The sequence below is a fragment of the Pseudorca crassidens genome, chromosome 19 (genome assembly GCF_039906515.1).
Source record: "Pseudorca crassidens isolate mPseCra1 chromosome 19, mPseCra1.hap1, whole genome shotgun sequence".
NCBI lineage: Eukaryota > Metazoa > Chordata > Mammalia > Artiodactyla > Delphinidae > Pseudorca > Pseudorca crassidens.
The window spans coordinates 62,038,507-62,059,850 of NC_090314.1; the positions used below are offsets into that span (position 1 = coordinate 62,038,507).

General features: G+C 39.4%; 1 protein-coding gene across 4 annotated transcripts in view; it reads right to left on the reverse strand.

Moving 5' to 3' along the window:
- The window catches only part of MAP2K6 (mitogen-activated protein kinase kinase 6), a 132,295-nt gene that overhangs the window by 54,671 nt on the left and 56,280 nt on the right, over positions 1-21,344 (reverse strand). For 3 of the 4 annotated variants that reach the window (XM_067715408.1, XM_067715409.1, XM_067715407.1), the window contains exon 1: positions 2,563-2,682. The exons of the other annotated variant lie outside the window; for it this stretch is intronic. In XM_067715408.1, the coding sequence (XP_067571509.1) occupies positions 2,563-2,680 (118 nt within the window). In that variant the 5' untranslated portion in view covers positions 2,681-2,682. Of the gene's footprint in view, positions 1-2,562; positions 2,683-21,344 lie in introns of those variants that run through there. 4 annotated transcript variants of the gene reach the window in all.

Sequence of the window (21,344 nt, forward strand, 5' to 3'; positions counted from 1 at the left end):
AACTAAATTGCTGAATTCTTTGCATCCTAGTAAACGCTCCTAAACTCTTAATGGAAAAAGGAAGAAATAAATAAATAAATGAATAACCCCTCAACAACACTGGGTAGTCAACAAACTTCTTAATCTTTGTCAATTTGATAAGTAAACAAAGGTACCTCATTGTTTTTAATCACCCTTTAAAAATGTGTAATGAAGTTGAATATTTTTAACATGTCTACTGACATCTGTAGTTATGTTTCTGTGAACTCCTTGTTCAAGCCATTTGCTCATTTTTATGTTAGGTTATTATTGTTGTTTTATTTGTAAGAGAAGACATTGCCCCTTCTGTAGTTTGAATCACAAAACACACACACATGTGAGTGTGTCTGCCCACTTGGGTTGGGTTTTTCTCCCCTTTTTGATTGTACAGAATTAAAAATTTTTACATTACTTCATGGCCTTTGCACTTTTACAAGGCAGGAACATTCTTTCCTTTTCCCCAAATAGCTAGATAGTTGTCCCAATACCACCTATTAATCTGTCCATTTTTTTCTCCATTAATTTTACACATCTTTTTAATATTTATACCTCTTATATAAGTTCATTGGCTGCTATGTCTAAAAGTTATTAAATATTCGTGGCATTGAAAGGCAACTTCACTCAATCCTGACTTTAAGAGAACTCTTTCTAGCTTTTCACCTTAAAAAAACTCTGCTGGTTTTACGAAACTGTGTCATTTGCAGAAATGTGGATGGACCTGGAGACTGTCATACAGAGTGAAGTAAGTCAGAAAGAGAAAAACAAATATCATATATTAACGCATGTATGTGGAATCTAGAAAAAATGGTATGGATGATCTTATTTGCAAAGCAGAAATAGAGACACAGATGTAGAGAACAAACATGGATACCAAGGGGGAAAGGGGGGTGGGTGGGGTAGGTTGAATTGGGAGACTGGGATTGACATATCCACTACTACGTATAAAATAGATTAACTAATGAGAACGTACCCTATAGCACAGGGAACTCTACTCGGTGCTCTGTGGTGACCTAAATGGGAAGGAAATCCAACAAAGGGGATATGTGTATCCATATGGCTGATTCACTTTGCTGTATGGCAGAAACTGACACAGGAGTGTAAAGCTATGCTCCAATAAGAAAAAAAAAAATTATGCTGCTTTTAGATTCAGTTTGACAGAAGAAGGATAGAGCCATCCATGTTTACTGAGTGAAATATCTTATCAAGGCTCTCAAAGACTTGCCCATACCGTAATCCTTAGAACTTGTGAGTGTTAGCATGCTCAGGTGTCAGGAGATGTGATTACAGGACGGGTTCTGGGATGAGGAGATTATCGTGGATTATCCAGTTGGGCCCTAAATGCCATCACAAAGCTTCCTGATAGCAGAGAGGCTGAGACACACGAGACACACGGAGGAGCAGACGGAGGCAGAGGCCGGGGGATTCAGCCACAACCTGGAGAACGCCGCGAGTGCCAGCAGCTCCTGCAGGCTGGATTCTTTATCCCAGAGCCTCTGGAGGGAGCCTGACCTGCTGACACCTTGATTCTGGATTTCTGGCCTCCAGAAATGTGAAAGAATAAATTTATGCAGTTTTAAGCCACCAAGTTTGTGGTTACTTGTTACAGCAGTTACAAGAAACTAGTACACTACGGGCGGACCTCGGAGATATCGTGGGTTCCGGTCCAGCCCCGGGCAATAAAGCAAATATCGCAAAAAAGCAAGTCACACGAATTCTTTGGTTTCCCAGTGCATGGTAAAGTTATGTTGACAATACAGAGTAGTCTATTAAGCGTGCAACAGCATTATGTCTAAAAAACAATGTTCATACCTTAATTTAAAATACTTTATTGCTAGAAAATGCCAACCATCAGTGAGCAAATGCTGTTAGAAAAATGGCGCCGATAGACTTGCTCGAGGCAGGGTTGCAACAAACCTTCAATTTGTAAAACATGCAATATCTGCGAAGCACGATAAAACGAAACCCAATAAAGACAAGGTATGCCTGTATTAGAAATGGATGCTGAATTTTACCAAATTCCCTTTCAACATTTATTGAAGTAATCCAGTGTCCTTCCTCTTATACCCAAGCTGCCACGCTCTCTACCAAATGGATTTCTTACTTTTTCCTTTTCTGTTTTCTTTCTTTCACCAACTCATTTTCACTCTCTTTATTTCCTCCTCAGCAGCTTCTGCCACTAAGCCTTCCTGAGGATCCTGTGTTCCTGCATTGCCTGTGGTGGTAGAAACTTAGAGCCTGCTAATCCCTGGATTCAAGAAACATCTAGAAAGTCTTAACTTGACAAAACAAGGGTGCAAAACAAAGTTAAGAAATTAAATGCAAACAAGAAGGAATAGGTATTAGTAAATGTTCCTTTCTCTGGAACAAAGGAGATGGTGCTGGCTTCCTTTCATTTCTCTCTAGCTTGGGGCCAAGGAAGAAATGTACCCTTTCCCCAGGCCTGTGTCACATTGTGAAATTCTTCATGTCCCCTGTCAACAAGAAACAAGAAGGTAAAGAAACCAGGGCCAAAGCAATCTCAGAAACTATGGCAAGATTCCTCACCTTGACATTCCAGCCCTGCAGCCTGAAAAAACTCAGGATCATCCTCTTCCCCATGGCTGTTTCTGCAGTATCTCTCACTTTTTTCTCTCCAGGGAGGCTGGACGTTTTTGAGAGTCATGTTTTACAAACCACAGCCTGGCAGAAAACCAGTGGCCTCTGCCTTTTGTTCTGCCACATACTTTGCTGGCTTCATGCATCCCCCACTGGTGACACTTCTGATTAGAGGTTCAGGATGGTTGATAAAAAAACAAAGACTAAGAAATAGCCTCAAGAAAACCACAAAACTTAAATGTGAGGTTTTCTGAAAAGAGAAAGCAAACAACTTTTTTTATGCATGTCTACTCATATTTCATTACTATTTCAGATCCTCATGGAACCCTTAAGGGAAAATTCCACACTCCTATAGAAGGACTTAGGTCCTTATCTCACCGTAATTAACAAATATTGCTTCAGGCAGTGCCATAACTCTGCGTGTCAAAGAAGTGGAGTTCTCTAGTCTTGGTCATATGTTTAGAAATTGTTCCAGGCACTCACCTTGAAACTTGTAAATCAGTTCATCTCTAAGACTAATTGCAAAAGAAAAAGTACAGTTGACCCTTGAATAACACAGGTTTGAACTGCACCGATTCACTTATATGTGGATTTTTTTCAATAAATATGGCATCTGTATTTTCACTTTATAGTTCTTTAAATGAACTAAGTGTGGGGGAAAGTATGTGCTCAATCAGAGCTCACAATATGTGGAACCGAAAGAACTAGGGTTTGCGTCCTGATTCTACCCAAACTGTTTGAGCTTCCTGCCCCTGGGTAAGTCACTGATCAATTCATTTGTTTTTCAGGCAGAGATAGCAGTCTGCAGATTTTTGACTGTGGGGTGGGGGCAGGGGGTGTCAGTGCCCAATTGCTGCTTCGTTGTTCAAGTGTCAACTGTACATAAATTCCCTGTTGCATCCATAGAATGATCCACCTACCTATGTGATCAGAAATGGGAGGGAAAGATATAAATTTAAATATGCATCATGATGCCTTACACACAGCTACCTATACAGCTTCCCCAAATTGGTTTTAATGGCTAACCAAAAATTCAAGGAGATAATTTATAATGATCCCTGGATATACTAATTTTATAAGATTTTCTTTAGAAGAACTACAATCCTGCAGCCTGTGGAACAAAAACCACCTTCACAGAAAGATAGACAAGATGAAAAGGCAGAGGGCTATGTACCAGATGAAGGAACAAGATAAAACCCCAGAGAAACAACTAAATGAAATGGAGATAGGCAATCTTCCAGAAAAAGAATTCAGAATAATGATAGTGATGATGATCCAGGACCTTGGAGAAAGAATGGAGGCAGAGATCGAGAAGATGCAAGAAATGTTTTAAAAAGATCTAGAAGAATTAAAGAACAAACAAACAGAGATGAACAGTACAATAACTGAAGTGAAAACTACACTAGAAGGAATCAATAGCAGAATAACTGAGGCAGAAGAACGGGTAAGTGACCTGGAAGACAGAATGATGGAATTCACTGCTGTGGAACAGAATAAAGAAAGAAGAATGAAAAGAAATGAAGACAGCCTAAGAGGCCTCTGGAACAACATTGAATGCAACAACATTCGCATTATAGGGGTCCCAGAAAGAGAAGACAGAGAGAGAGAAATGACCCGAGAAAATATTTGAAGAGATTATAGTTGAAAACTTCCCTAACATGGGAAAGGAAATAGCCACTCAAGTCCAGGAAGCGCAGAGAGTCCCATACAGGATAAACCCAAGGAGAAACACGCCGAGACACATAGTAATCAAATTGGCAAAAATTAAAGACAAAGAAAGATTATTGAAAGCAGCAAGGGAAAGATGACAAATAACATACAACCTCCCATAAGGTTAACAGCTGATTTCTCAGCAGAAACCCTACACCAGAAGAGAGTGGCATGATGTACTTAAAGTGATGAAAGGGAAGAACCTACAACCAAGATTACTCTACCCGGCAAGGATCTCATTCAGATTCAATGGAGAAATCAAAAGCTTTACAGACAAGCGAAAGCTAAGAGAATTCAGCACCACCAAACCAGCTCTACAACAAATGCTGAAGGAACTACTCTAAGTGGGAAACACAAGAGAAGAAAAGGACCTACAAAAACCCAAAACAATTAAGAAAATGGTAATAGGAACGTACATATCAATAATTACCTTAAACGTGAATGGATTAAATGCTCCAACCAAAAGACACAGGCACGCTGAATGGATACAAAAACAACACCCATACATATGCTGTATACAAGAGGCCCACTTCAGACCTAGGGACACATACAGACTGAAAGTGAGTGGATGGAAAAAGATATTCCATGCAAATGGAAATCAAAAGAAAACTGGAGTAGCAATACTCAAATCAGAAGAAACGGGCTTTAAAATAATGTTACAAGAGACAAGGAAGGACACTACGTAATGATCAAGGGACCAATACAAGAAGAAGATATGACAATTATAAATATATGTGCATCCAACTTAGGAGCACCTCAATACATAAGGCAGCTGCTAACAGCTATAAAACAGGAAATTGACAGTAACACAGTAATAGTGGGGGACTTTAACACCTCACTTACACCAATGGACAGATCATCCAAACAGAAAATTAATAAGGAAACACAAGCTTTAAATAACACAATAGACCAGGTAGGTTTGATTGCTATTTATAGGACATTCCATCCAAAAACAGCAGATTACACTTCTCAAGTGGGCACAGAACATTCTCCAGGATAGATTACATCTTGGGTCACAAATCAAGCCTCAGTAAATTTAAGAAAATTGAAATCATATCAAGCATCTTTTCTGACCACAACGCTGTGAGATTAGAAATCAATTACAGGGGGAAAAACGTAAAAAACACAAATACATGGAGGCTAAACAATATGTTACTAAATAACCAAGAGACCACTGAAGAAATCAGAGGAAATCGAAAAATACCTAGAGACAAATGACAATGAAAACACGACAATCCAAAACCTATGGGATGCAGCAGAAGCAGTTCTCAGAGGGAAGTTTATAACTATACAAGCCTACCTCAAGAAACAAGAAAAATCTCAAACAATCTAACGTTGCACCTAAAGGAATTAGAGAAGGAAGAAAAAACAAAACCCAAAGTTAGCAGAAGAAAAATCATAAAGATCAGAGCAGAAATAAATGAAATAGAAACAAAGAAAACAATAGCAAAGATCAATAAAACAAAAAGCTTGTTCTTTGAAAAGATAAACAAAATTGATAAACCTTTAGCCAGACTCATCAAGAAAAAGAGGGAGAGGACTCAAATCAAAATTAGAAATGAAAAAGAAGTTACAACGGACACGGCAGAAATACAAAGCATCCTAAGAGACTACTACAAGCAACTCTATGCCAATAAAATGGACAACGTGGAAGAAATGGACAAATCCTTAGAAAGGTATAACCTTCCAAGACTGAACCAGGAAGAAATAGGAAATATGAACAGAGCAATCACAAGAAATGAAATTGAAACTGTGATTTAAAATCTTCCAGCAAACAAAAGTTCAGGACCAGATGGCTTCACGGGTGAATTCTATCAAACATTCAGAGAAGAGCTAACACCCATCCTTCTCAAACTCTTCCAAAAAATTGCAGAGGAAGGAAAACTCCCAAAATCATTCTGTGAGGCCACCATCACCCTGATACCAAAACCAGACAAAGATATGACAGAAAAAGAAAATTACAGACCAATATCACTGATGAATATAGATGCAAAAATCCTCAACAAAATACTAGCAAACAGAATCCAACAACACATTAAAAGGATCATACAACATGATCAAGTGGGATTTATCCCAGGGATGCAAGGATTCTTTAATATATGCAAATCAATCAATGTGATACACCATATTAACAAACTGAAGAAGAAAAACCATATGATCATCTCAATAGGTGCAGAAAAAGCTTTTGACAAAATTCAACACCAATTTATGATAAAAACTCTCCAGAAAGTGGGCATAGAGGGAACCTACTTCAACATAATAAAGGCCATATATGACAAACCTACAGCAAACATCATTCTCAATGGTGAAAAACTGAAAGCATTTCCTCTAAGATCAGGAACAAGACAAGCATGTCCACTCTCACCACTATTATTCAACATAGTTTTGGAAGTCCTAGCCATGGCAATCAGAGAAGAAAAAGAAATAAAAGGAATACAAACTGGAAAATAAGTAGAACTGTCACTGTTTGCAGATTACGTGACACTATACATAGAGAATCCTAAAGATGCCACCAGAAAACTACTAGAGCTAATCAATGAATTTGGTACAGTAGCAGGATACAAAATTAATGCACAGAAATCACTTGCATTGCTATACACTAATGATGAAAAATCTGAAAGAGAAATTAAGGAAGCACTCCCATTTACCACTGCAACAAAAAGAATAAAATACCTAGAAATAAACCTACCTAGGGAGACAAAAGACCTGTATGCAGAAAACTATAAGACACTGATGGAAGAAATTAAAGGTGATACCAACAGATGGAGAGATATACCATGTTCTTGGATTGGAAGACTCAATATTGTGAAAATGACCATACTACCCAAAGCAATCTACAGATTCAATGCAATCCCAATCAAATTACCAATGGCACTTTTTTACAGAACTAGAACAAAAAATCTTAAAATTTGTATGGACACACACAAGACCCCAAATAGCCAAAGCAGTCTTGAGAGAAAAAAGTGGAGCTGAGGAATCAGACTCCCTGACTTCAGACTACACTACCAAGCCACAGTAATCAAGACAATATGGTACTGGCACAAAAACAGAAATACAGATCAATGGAACAGGATAGAAAGTCCAGAGATACACCCACGCACCTATGGTCAACTAATCTATGACAAAGGAGGCAAGGATATACAATGGAGAAAAGACAGTCTTTTCAATAAGTGGTGCTGGGAAAACTGGACAGCTACATGTAAAAGAATGAAATTAGAACACTCCCTAACACCATACACAAAAATAAACTCAAAATGGATTAGAGACCTAAATGTAAGACCGGGCACTATAAAACTCTTAGAGGAAAACATAAGCAGAACACTCTATGACATAAATCACAGCATGATCTTTTTTGCCCCACCTCCTAGAGTAATGGAAATAAAAACAAAAATAAACAAATGGGACCTAATGAAACTTAAAAGCTTTTGCCCAGCAAAGGAAACCATAAACAAGACGGAAAGACAACCCTCCAAATGGGAGAAAATATTTGCAAATGAATCATCGGACAAAGGATTAATCTCCAAAATATATAAACAGCTCATGCAGCTCAATATCAAAAAAACAAACAACCCCATCCAAAAATGGGCAGAAGACCTAAATAGACATTTCTCCAAAGAAGACATACAGATGGCCAAGAAGCACATGAAAAGCTGCTCAACATCACTAGTTGTTAGAGAAATGCAAATCAAAACTGCGATGAGGTATCACCTCACACCAGTTAGAATGGGCATCATCAGGAAATCTACAAACAACAACAAAAAAACCCAACCAAACAAAAAACAAATAAGATTTTCTTTAGTTCACAGGTCTGTATTGGATTGATTTCAATTGCAGAGTATGGATGGCATTTCTTACAAGTCTTTATTACTGGGGAGCAGGGTGAAGGCCTGAGGGAGGTGCCCACTCATATCTATATATAATTAGATGGTTAAATTGGGAAACAACTCAACATGGCGCTGTGAAAAAAGAGGACTTACGGGAAGGGGCCAGGCCATAGCACTCATTAGCTGTAAGATCTTAAGAAGTTATTAATCTAAGTCTCATCCTTAAAATGAGAATACCAGTATCTACCTTGGTGGGACTGAAGGAGCAACAGCGCAATATAGGCAGGACCACAGGATAAGCATGTGTTGGATAAATAAATACTGAAAGTTGCCAGGTCAGCTACACTGCTATTTGGGGCAAGTGCTTTCTTTGTTGTTATTGTTTTAATTTATTTTATTGAAGTATAGTTGATATATAGTGTTGTACTGTATTAGTTTCTGCTGTACAGCAAAGTGATTCAGTTAGACATATACATATACATTCTTTTTCATTCTGGTTTATCACAGGATACTGAATATAGTTCCCTGTGCTCTACAGTAGGACCTTGTTGTTTATCCATTCTCTATATGATAGTTTGTATCTGCTAATCCTAAACTCCCAATCCACCCCTCCCCAACCCCCTCCCCCCCGGGCAGCCACAAGTCTGTTATCTATGTCTGTGTGTCTGTTTCTGTCCCGTAGATAAGTTCATTTGTGTCATATTTTAGATTCCACATATAAGTGATATCACATGGTATTTGTCTTTCTCTTTCTAACTTTCTTCACTTAGTATGATCATCTCTGGGTCCATCCATGTTGCAGGCAGGTGCTTTCTTACAAGTAGCAGCTCGTGAAAATAATAAAAGCAACTAATACTTACTGAGAACGTATAACATGCAAGGCACAGTGCTCAGCACTTCTCATAAATTCTTAATGGTCACTGCAACTCCATGGGGTAAGTATTACCTCCACTTCAAGGGCCTTGTCCCGATACATAGAGCTTACACAGAGCTGACCAGTCAGCTTTCCCATGTAACTACATTTCGTCCTTGAACCACAATTACTTTTTAGCAAAAGTCTTATTTCCATGGGCTTGTAGAAGGATTCTTGCTGAACTGTGTCAGGACGACACATAAAATCTGGGAGGCAGAGGGCCCTTCAAAATGGCGGAGGAGTGAGGAGGCGTGGAGATCATCTTCCTCCCCACAGATACATCAGAAATACATCTACATGTGGAACAGCTCCTACAGAACACCTACTGAACGCTGGCAGAAGACCTCAGCTTCCCAAAAGGCAAGGAACTCCCCACTTACCACTTAGCAAAAGAAAAAAGTAAAAACAGAGACAAAAGAATAGGGACGGGACCTGCACCTCGGGGAAGGAGCTGAAAATGAGGATAAGTACCCACACACTAGGAAGCCCCTTCAATTGCGGAGACGGGGGGTCGGCAGCGGGGAAGCTTTGGAGCCACGGAGGAGAGCGCACCAACAGGGGTGCGGAAGTCAAAGCGGAGGGATTCCCGCACAGAGGATCGGTGCCGACCAGCACTCACCAGCCCGAGAGGCTTGTCTGCTCACCCGCCGGGGCAGGCGGGGCTGGGAGCTGAGGCTCAGGCTTCGGAGATCAGATCTCAGGGAGAGGATTGGGGATGGCTGCGTGAACACAGACTGAAGGGGGCTAGTGCATCACAGCTAGCTGGGAGGGAATCCGGGAAAAAGTCTGGACATGCCGGAAAGGCAAGAGACCTTTGTTTCTGGGTGCGCAAGGACAGGGGATTCAGAGCACCGCCTAAACGAGCTCCAGAGATGGGCGCGAGCCGCGGCTACCAGCACAGACCCTAGAGATGGGCATGAAACGCTAAGGCTGCTGCTGCAGCCACCAAGAAACCTGTGTGCGAGCGCAGGTCGCTATCCACACCTCCCCTCCCGGGAGCCTGTGCAGCCCGCCACTGCCAGGGTCCTGGGATCCAGGGACAACTTCCCAAGGAGAACACACGGCGCGCCTCAGGCGGGTACAACGTCATGCTGGCCTCTGCCGCCGTAGGCCCGCCCCGCACTCCGTGCCCCTCCCTCCCCCCCGGCCTGAGTGAGCCAGAGCCCCCGAATCAGCTGCTCCTTTAACCCCCTCCTGTCTAAGCGAAGAACAGACGCCCTCAGGCGACCTACACGCAGAGGCGAGGCCAAATCCAAAGCTGAACCACAGGAGCTGTGAGAAAAAAGAAGAGAAAGGGAAATCTCTCCCAGCAGCCTCAGGAGCAGCGGATTAAATCTCCACAATCAACTTGATGTACCTGCATCTGGGGAACACCTGAATAGACAACGAATCATCCCAACATTGAGGCGGTGGACTTTGGAAGCAACGGTAGACTTGGGGTTTGCTTTCTGCATCTAATTTGTTTCTGGATTTATGTTTATCTTAGTTTAGTATTTAGAGTTTATTATCATTGGTAGATTTGTTTATTGATTTGGTTGCTCTCTTCCTTTTTTTTTTTTAATATATATATTTTTTCCTTTTTCTCTTTTAGTGAGTGTGTATGTGTATGCTTCTTTGTGTGCTCTTGTCTGTATACGTTTGCTTTTACCATTTGTCCTAGGGTCTGTCTGTCCAGTTATTACTTTTTTTTTTTACTACAGTTCTTGGCGCTTGTTATCATGGGTGGATTTGTTTTTCGTTTGGTTGCTCTCTACTTTCTTTCTTATTTTTTTAATACTTTTTAATTTTTTAATCCTTAATAATTTTTAAATTTTTATTTTAATAACTATTTATTTATTTTTCTTTCTTTCTTTCTTTCTTTTTCTCCCTTTTCCTCTGAGCCAAATGGCTGACAGGGTCTTGGTGCTCCGGCCAGCCGTCAGGCCTCAACCTCTGAGGTGGGAGAGCCAACCTCAGGACATTGGTCCACCAGAGCCCTCCCAGCCCCAAATAATATCAAACAGTGAAAGCTCTCCCAGAGATCTCCATCTCAACACTAAGAACTAGCTCCACTCAGTGACCAGCAAGCTACAGTGCTGGACACCCTGTGTCCATTAAATGCACCAACATTTGAATTATAGGGGTCCCAGAAGAAAAAGAGAAGAAAAAAGGGACTGACAAAATATTTGAAGAGATTATAGTTACAAACTTCCCTAATATGGGAAAGGAAATAGTCAATCAAGTCCAGGAAGCGCAGAGAGTCCCATACAGGATAAATCCAAGGAGAAACATGCCAAGACACATATGAATCAAACTGTCAAAAATTAAATACAAAGAAAAAATATTAAAAGCAGCAAGGGAAAAGCAACAACATAGAAGGGAATCCCCATAAGGTTAACAGCTGACCTTTCAGCAGAAACTCTGCAAGCCAGAAGGGAGTGGCAGGACTTATTTAAAGTGATGAAAGGGGAAAGCCTACAACCAAGATTACTCTACCCCGCAAGGATCTCATTCAGATTCGACAGAGAAATTAAAACCTTTACAGACAAGTGAAAGCTAAGAGAATTCACCACCAAACCAGCTTTACAACAAATGCTAAAGTAACTTCTCTAGACCGGAAACATAAGCGAAGGAAAAGACCTACAAAAACAAACCCAAAACAATTAAGAAAATGGTAATAGGAACATACATATCGATAACTACCTTAAATGAAAATGGATTAAATGCTCCAACCAAAAGACATAGACTGGCTGAATAGATACAAAACCAAGACCCGTATATATGCTGTCTACAAGAGACCCACTTCAGACCTAGGGACACATACAGACTGAAAGTAAGGGGATGGAAAAAGATTCCATGCAAACAGAAATCAAAAGAAAGCGGGAGTAGCAATTCTCCTATGACAGAAAATAGACTTAAAATAAAGACTATTACAAGAGACAGAGAAGGACACTACATAATGATCAAGGGATCAATCCAAGAATATATAACAATTGTAAATATTTATGCATCTCAATACGTAAGGCAAATGCTAACAGCCTTAAAAGGGGAAATCGACAGTAACACAATAATAGTAAGGGACTTTAACACCCCACCTTCACCATTGGACAGATCCTCCAAAATGAAAATAAATAAGGAAACACAAGCTGTATGTGACACATTAAACAAGATGGACTTGATTGATATTTATAGGACATTCCATCCAAAAACAACAGAATACACTTTCAAGTGCTCATGGAACATTCTCTTGGATAGATTATATCTTGGGTCACAAATCAAGCCTTGGTAAATTTAAGAAAATTGAAATCGTATCAAGTATCTTTTCCGACCACAATATTTTGAGACTAGATATCAATTAAACGAAAAAAATCTGTAAAAAATACAAACACATGGAGGCTAAACAATACACTACTAAATAACCAAGAGATCACTGAAGAAATCAAATAGGAAATCAAAAAATACCTAGAAACAAATGACAATGAAAACACAATGACCCAAAATCTATGGGATGCAACAAAAGCAGTTCTAAGAGGGAAGTTTATAGCAATACAATCCTACCTCAAGAAACAAGAAACGTCTCAAATAAACAACCTAACCTTACACCTAAAGCAGTTAGAGAAAGAAGAACAAACAAACAAATGAAAAACCCGAAGTTAGCAGAGGAAAGAAATCATAAAGATCAGATCAGAAATAAATGAAAAAGAAATGAAGGAAACAGTAGCAAAGATCAATAGAACTAAATGCTGGTTCTTTGAGAAGATAAACAAAATTGATAAACCATTAGCCAGACTCATCAAGAAAAAAATGGAGAAGACTCAAATCAATAGATTTATAAATGAAAAAACAGAAGTAACAACCGACACTGCAGAAATACAAAGGATCATGAGAGAGTACTGCAAGCAACTATATGCCAATAAAATGGACATCCTGGAAGAAATGGACAAATTCTTAGAAAAGCACAACCCTCCGAGACTGAACCAGGAAGAAATAGAAAATATAAATAGACCAATCACAAGCCCTGAAATTGAAACTGTAATTAAAAATCTTCCAACACACAGAAGCCCAGGACCAGATGGCTTCACAGGCAAATTCTATCAAACATTTAGAGAGGAGCTAACACCTATCCTTCTCAAACTCTTCCAAAATATAGCAGAGGGAGGAACACTCCCAAACTCATTCTACGAGGCCACCATCACCCTGATACCAAAACCAAACAAAGATGTCACAAAAAAGAAAACTACAGGCCAATATCACTGGTAACATACATGCAAAATCCTCAACCAAATACTACCAAACAGAATCCAACAGCACATTAAAAGGATCATACACCATGATCAAGTGGGGTTTATCCCAGGAATGCAATGATCCTTCGATATACGCAAATCAATCAATGTGAAACACCATATTAACAAGTTGAAGGAGAAAAACCATATGATCATCTCAGTAGATGCAGAAAAAGCTTTTGACAAAATTCAACACCCATTTATGATAAAAAAAAAAAAAACCTCCAGAAAGTAGGCATAGAGGGAACCTACCTGAACATAATAAAGGCCATATATGACAAAGCCACAGCCAGCATTGTTCTCAATGGTGAAAAACTGAAACCATTTCCACTAAGATCAGGAACAAGACAAGATTGCCCACTCTCACCACTATTATTCACCATAGTTTTGGAAGTTTTAGCCACAACCATCAGAGAAGAAAAAGAAATAAAAGGAATCCACATTGGAAAGGAAGAAGAAAAACTGTCACTGTTTGCAGATGACGTGATACTATACATAGAGAATCCTAACAATGCCACCAGGAAACTACTAGAGCTAATCAATGAATTTGGTAAAGTAGCAGGATATAAAATTAATGCACAGATACCTCTTGCATTCCTATACACTAATGATGAAAAATCTGAAAGAGAAATTAAGGAAACACTCCCATTTACCATTGCAACAAAGAGAAAATACCTAGGAATAAACCTACATAAGGAAACAAAAGACCTGTATGCAGAAAAATATAAGACACTGATGAAAGAAATTAAAGATGATACAAACAGATGGAGAGATACACCATGTGCCTTGCACTGGGAGAATCAATATTGTGAAAATGACTATACTACCCAAAGCAATCTACAGATTCAGTGCAGTCCCTATCAAACTACCAATGGCATTTTTCACAGAACTAGAACAAAAAATTTCACAATTTGTATGGAAACACAAAAGACCCTGAATAGCCAAAGCAATCTTGAGAAAGAAAAATGGAGCTGGAGGAATCAGGCTCCCTGACTTCAGACTATACTACAAAGCTACAGTAATCAAGACAGTATGGTATTGGCACAAAAACAGAAATATAGATCAATGGAACAGGATAGAAAGAAAGCCCAGAGATAAATCCATGTACCTATGGTCAACTAATCTATGACAAAGGAGGCAAGAATATACAATGGAGAAAAGACAGCCTCTTCAATAAGTGGTACTGGGAAAACTGGACAGCTACATGTAAAAGAATGAAATTAGAACACTCTCTAACACCATACACAAAAGTAAACTCAAAATGGATTAAAGACCTAAATGTAAGACCAGACACTATAAAACTCTTAGAGGAAAACATAGGCAGAATGCTCTATGACATCAATCAAGGATCTAGACAGCAAGATCCTTTTTGACCCACCTAGAGAAATGGAAATAAAAACAAAAATAAACAAATGGGACCTAATGAAACTTCAAAGCTTTTGCATAGCAAAGGAAACCATAAACAAGACGAAAAGACAACCCACAAAATGGGAGAAAATATTTGCAAATGAAGCAACTGACAAAGGGTTAATCTCCACAATATACAAGCAGCTCACACAGCTCAATATCAAAAAAACAAACAACCCAATCCAAAAATGGGCAGAAGACCTAAATAGACATTTCTCCAAAGAAGATATACATATTGCCCACAAACACATGAAAGGATTCTCAACATCACTATTCATTAGAGAAATGCAAATCAAAACTACAATGAGGTATCACCTCACGGAATGGCCATCATCAAAAAATCCACAAACTATAAATGCTGGAGAGGGTGTGGAGAAAAGGGAGCCCTCTTGCACTGTTGGTGGGAATGTAAATTGATACAGCCACTATGGAGAACAGTATGGAGGTTCCTTAAAAAACTAAAAATAGAACTACCATATGACCCAGCAATCCCACTACTGGGCATATACACTGAGAAAACCATAATTCAAACAGAGACATGTACCACAGTGTTCACTGCAGCACTATTTACAATAGCCAGGACATGGAAGCAACCTAAGTGTCCATCGACAGATGAATGGATAAAGAAGATGTGGCACATGTATACAATGGAATATTACTCAGCCATAAAAAGAAACGAAATTGAGTTATTTGTAGTGAGGTGGATGGACCTAGAGACTGTCACAGAGTGAAGTAAGTCAGAAAGAGAAAAGCAAATACCGTATGCTAACACATACATATGGAATAATAATAATTCAAAAGATGGTTGTGAAGAACCTAGGGGCAGGACAGGAATAAAGACATAGACGTAGAGAATGAATGGACTTGAGGACATGGGGAGGGGGAAGGGTAAGCTGGGACAAAGAGAGTAGCATTGACATATATACGCTACCAAATGTAATACAGATAGCTAGTAGGAAGCAGCCGCTTAGCACAGGGAGATCAGCTCGGTGCTTTGTGACCACCTAGAGGGGTGGGATGGGGAGGGTGGGAGGGAGACGCGAGAGGGAGGAGATACGGGGACATATGTATATGTATAGCTGATTCACTTTGTTATAAAGCAGAAACTAACACACCATTGTAAAGCAATTATACTCCAATAAAGATGTTAAAAAAATTTTTTTTTAAAGGATAAAAAAAAAATCTGAGAGGCAGAGGAAAAAGTCCTGGATTAAATCTCCTATATAGATTTTCTACTTCTGTGTGGAGACTTCTCTAGACAAGAAATGCAAGCTATAAATCTGTTTACCAGGAAGTATTGTGACATGACCTAGGTCTATCGGGAGATCCAGACTCAACTGAAAAGCCATATTGCCATGAACTTTGCCCAAGACATTTTAACCTTTCTGGACTTTAGTTCCCCTGATGCTAAAATGGAAAACATTCCATCTGTATAGTAGGTAATTTTCTCGTTAAATGGCACCCTGGTATTTGACAGGAGCACTATTCCAGCTTTATTGATAACATCATAAAGTTTCCTACTATGAGAGAGCTCGGTGGTGGGTTTATAAACTAACACCTCTTCCCTAAGGGGGTTTCTGTTGAAATTGATAAGCCTATTCCCTATTCCCTTAAATTACATTTAGCAGGAGTGTATCAGTCAAGTGACTCTTTCAGAGTGGTGACTGTGGCTACTGTTTGCAGAATGCTGTGTCTCAGTGATACTCGTGCTGTGTGGTGTTATCCCTCTCAATGACAAGGAAGGGGCTCTTAGTTCACTAGTGAATTCCTTGATCACCTCATCCTGACAGTAATCTCACCTCATGCTTCTTACTTCCTCCTGGCGGATTCACCAGTCTCAGGCTCAACTAAACACTCAAGGCCACTGAGCCTCGTAGATCTAGCTACATGCCAGAAACCTTAACATTCAAACTAAACTAAATGCACAAAACCAAATACATCTCCACAACCATCTTGGGGCACTTTCTGCGTAGGAAGAACTCCTGTCTCTTACTAAGGATAGTATTTTCTCTCCAGGATGCCACTCTGTTCTCCAATGCCTAAAAAATAAATAAACAAACAAACTAGGGCTTATACCAAATAACGCTCTCCCTGCATCTGTCCATGTAACCAGAACACGAGTCCACATGTGGTCATTGGGCTTCTAGCACAATGCCTGGGAAAACCATTTAGAGAATTCTCTCTCCTCCTTGCTGCAGTCTCATTCTGCGTTCCCACCCAGAATTGTTCTAGGTATGATATGTTCTAGACTTAATTTTAGCACAGGGCTGGTAACTTTGAAACCTCAGGCTCTTCATCAAAAGTACCCATCAATGAAAATAGGAAAAGACACAGACTTTCCCCAAAATAAGGTTACTATGGGGGGAAAAAAGAGAACATAGGATATTAAGGAAGAAATCAGGATCTAAGGGAAGTTTTGGTGTTGGGGTTTTTTGTACTTTTGTTACTGCTTTCTAAAAAACGATGGGAAATTTGACCAAGAATCCAGCCAAGGAAAGAATCCAGTGGGAGACAGAGACCAGAGAAACAGCACCGATGGGGCAAAATCCCAGGGGACGTGGTGGGATCCACAGCCCAGAGGAGAGAGTTTAGACTCAGAGAAAGGAGTGGAGGGTCCCTCTTTAAGACAAGAACAAAGAAGGACATTAAGAGGGACAACAAAGACAAAATTCTATGTGAAGGGAAGTACTGACACATAACGGGGTTCTGCCACGATTTCCCATGGGGTCCAGGAAACACGAGGCCAAGGAACATTAGAAACAGCCAGAATAGGTCAGCAGAGGGGGTTCCTATAGTTTCAAATGAAATCTTACCAAGGACTCTTGCAGTATATGAGCTCCTGAGGAAGTAGCTAATATTCTATGAGAAACAAGAGAATATTCCAACAAGCAACTCAGTTATGTAAGGCTGGAAAGTCGGTAGATGTGCTCTAAACCCTCCTTATTTCTTCTCAGAACCTCCCCATTCCAAAGCTGCTCATCATAAAACCTGGAAACAGAAGAGTCAGAAGTGGTTCCCAGCTCAAGAACCATCCATGAATCTCAAAGGCCGTATGTGAGTACACGATGCATTTTACTCTTCAATAAATTTTAGAAAGTTTGCTACTAAAGAGTTGGAATTCTTAATCTCCAGAGTTGCAAACCCCAAGGTCTACAATAGGTCCAGACATTACCTTTTTTGAAAATGCCAAAGCAGTTAAACCATGTTACATTTTCATCAGCGATGTATGAAAGTTCCAGTTTCCCTACATCCTTACCAACACTTATTTTCTGTTTTTTGGACAACAGTCATCGTAGCGGATATGAAGTGATATCTCATGTGGTTTTTATTTGCATTTCTCTGATAATGACATTGAGCATAATTCATGTTTATTGACCATTTATATATCTTCTCAGCGAAATGTCTGTTCAAATTCTTTACTTGTTTTTTAATTGGATTACTTGTCTTATATTATTAAGTTGCAAAAGTTCTTTACATATTCTAGAACAAGTCCCTTATCAGATACATAGTTTATAAATATTTTCTCTTGTTTTGTGGGTTGTCTATTTACTTTCTTGATGGTGTCTTTTGCCACACAGAAGTTTTTAATTTTACTGAAGTCCAATTTCTCTCTCTTTTCATTGGTTGCCTGTGGGTGTGTTGTCATACGTAAGAAACCATTGCCTAATCCAAGGTCATGAAGACTTACACCTGTTTTCTTCTAAGGATTGTAGAGTTTTAGTTCTTACATTTAGGTCTTTGATTCACTTTGAAGTAATTTTGTATGTGGTGTGAGGAGGGGGCTTAAATTCACTCTTCTGCATGTGGATATCCAGTTGTCCGAGCACTATTTGCTGAAAAGGCTACTCTTTCCCTATTGAATCATATTGGGACGCTTGTTGAAAATCAACTGATGGTAATCAGGGTTTATTTCTGGGCTCTCATTTGATTCCATTGATGTATGTTTATTCTCATGCCAGTACGAACTGTCTTGATTACTGTAGCTTTGCAGTAAGTTTTGAAATCAGGAAGTGTGATTTCTCAAAGTTTGTTCTTTTTCAAGGTTGTGTGGCTATTCTGTGTCCTTGAATTGCCATATGAAGTTTAGGATCAGTTTGTCAGTTTCTGCATAGAAGCCAGCAGGAATTCTGATGGGATTGCATTGAATCTGTAGATTAATTTGGGAGTATTGCCATCTTGACAATACTCCATGTTCTGATTCCTGAACATGGTATAGCTTTCTAATTACTGAGGCTTTCTTTAATTTGTCTTGACAATGTAACTTTCAGAGTATAAGACTTGCACTTATTTTGTTAAATTTATTCCCAAATATTTTATCATTTTAACACTATTATAAATGGCATTGTTTTTCTTAATTTCATTTTCAAATTGCTTTTCAAAAACACAATTGATTTTTGTGTATTGAATTTGTATCCTGCAACCTTGCTAAACTGGCTTATCAGTTCTAATAGTTCTATAGTGGATTCCTTGGGATTTTCTATATATAACAGTGATATCTTTACTTCTTACTTTCCAATGTGCCTGGCTTCTATTTCATGTTCTTGCCTAATTGCCCTGGCAATATACTGTTGAATAGAAGCAGCAAAATCGAACGTCCTTGACTTGTTCCTGACCTGAGGGGAATGTCCTCTGATTTTGCCTTGACTCCTGCCAACGCCTCATGTAGACAACCATCACTAGATAAATAAAGTAGGGTCTGGAATAGTATAGTAATTTCTCCTTGTTATTTAAAATTCCCTAAGATGATGGTAAAAGTGTAAATTGGTATAAGCCCTATTGTGGGTGGTTTGACAAAAATCTATATTACAAATGCACATTCCCTTTGTCGTGGCAATTCCACCACTAGACCTATATCCTACAGATACACCTCCCTCTTATTGAAATGATGTATGTACAAATTTATTCAATGCAGCACTGCCCGTAACATCAAATGTACAACAATAGGGGATGGACTCAGTGAAGAAGTAGGTGCAACACATTAGAAAATAGCAATATTGGTTGCAAATGGGAGAGCAGCCAGGATATTGGAGGACGAAAGTGGGAAAAAGACAATAGACTTTAAATCTTTGTATACTTTTTCAATTTGACCCATGTAAATATATTACCTATTCAGAAAACTAAGTTTAAAACATGAAGAATAAAATCAAATGCCATAAAAGCCAGTAAGTAGTTAATAACAAGTAACAGAACAGTCTTTAAAGGACTGGAAAGAAGTGGTGCGTGGTGGTATCCAGAGTCTTGACGTCGTCAGAACCCAGGTTCTTTTCCTGAGTGTGCTGCTAACTAGAAACTTGGAGTCATAAGTTGCTTAACTTTTCTGGACTCGATTTCTTTGCCGGAAAATTCTGTGGTCAGACTAGTTTATGGCCTATACGACTAATACAGTTAACATTTTCTGAGCCCAACCCTATGCCGTGCCCTTTATATGCCTTTGAGTCTCATAGTCACTCTACAGAAATAAGCTATTTCATCGAAACATTAGAAAGAGAATTACTGTACGATCTAGCAGTTCTTCTGAGTTTATACCCAAAACAACTGAAAGCAGAGGGTACAACGGGCTGAATGACCCCTTCCACACAATTCATATGTTGGAGTCCTAATCCCAACACCTCAGACCGTAATTGGAGACAGCGTCTTTAAAGAGGTAATTAAGTTAAAATATGGTCATGCGGGTGGGTCATTAGGAAATTTGGATACTCAAACACAGAGGAATGTATTCCCATCCAGGTCTGAACCCAAAGCCCAAGCTAGAGATCCAACTTTTCCACCCTAACACTTAATTGCTTTTTATCTTAAATCAGGAAGAAACGCTATTTTTTAAATTCTTTTTTTCCTATTACTTTCGAATGATTTTGTTTTCCCAACAAGCATTTTGTTTGTTTACCTGCTCTGGAGGTTTAAGTTTTCTCCAGGGAGACTTGAGTTGTTCCCTTTCTTTGTCTCTCCTACCAATCTCTGTATTCCTGACTTGTCCTACAGACTCTTATTTCAGGATCCAAAAAAGTAAGAATGAAATGGAACTTTTCCAAACTTCCCAGGGGCTATAGTGAAAGATGCCACGAGAGCTTCCTCCTTCTATGCCACAGACTACCATCTCTGAAGTTAAATGCATCGCTCCTTCTCCCCATTGCCTCAGTATCCAAAAGCTGGGCCCTGTTGGGCCAGGGCTTTGGTCTCTGAAAAGCTGAAACTAGTACCGTCCCAGGGGTTAGACTCTGCAAAGAGTCCTGTTCTCCCCGTGTGCCAAGGTGCAAACAGGCTGGGGCTGGTGGGAGGAACAGAATGTCTTATGACAAAGAGGAGGGGCGCAGAGATAGCCACAAGCAGCAAGAGGAACAACCACGGTGTTCCATGTGCTGTGGAAGGAAAGTGAAAGAACATGAAGGGGCCAAAGGGAGATGTGAAACTCTAGGAAACGATACTCAGTTCTTTAGAACGCTTACCTCTCAAGAAAATAAGCTCCATAAACAGCTGAATGGTTCTTTTAAATGACTTTTTCTTAAATTTTACAAAATCAGGTATGAAATCTTTCAACTTGGGAATATCAGGTTAACTCTCCAAACCCTTCTGTGCCGGGGAAGAGCAAACACCAAGTAACTGTGCAGCCAAAGACAT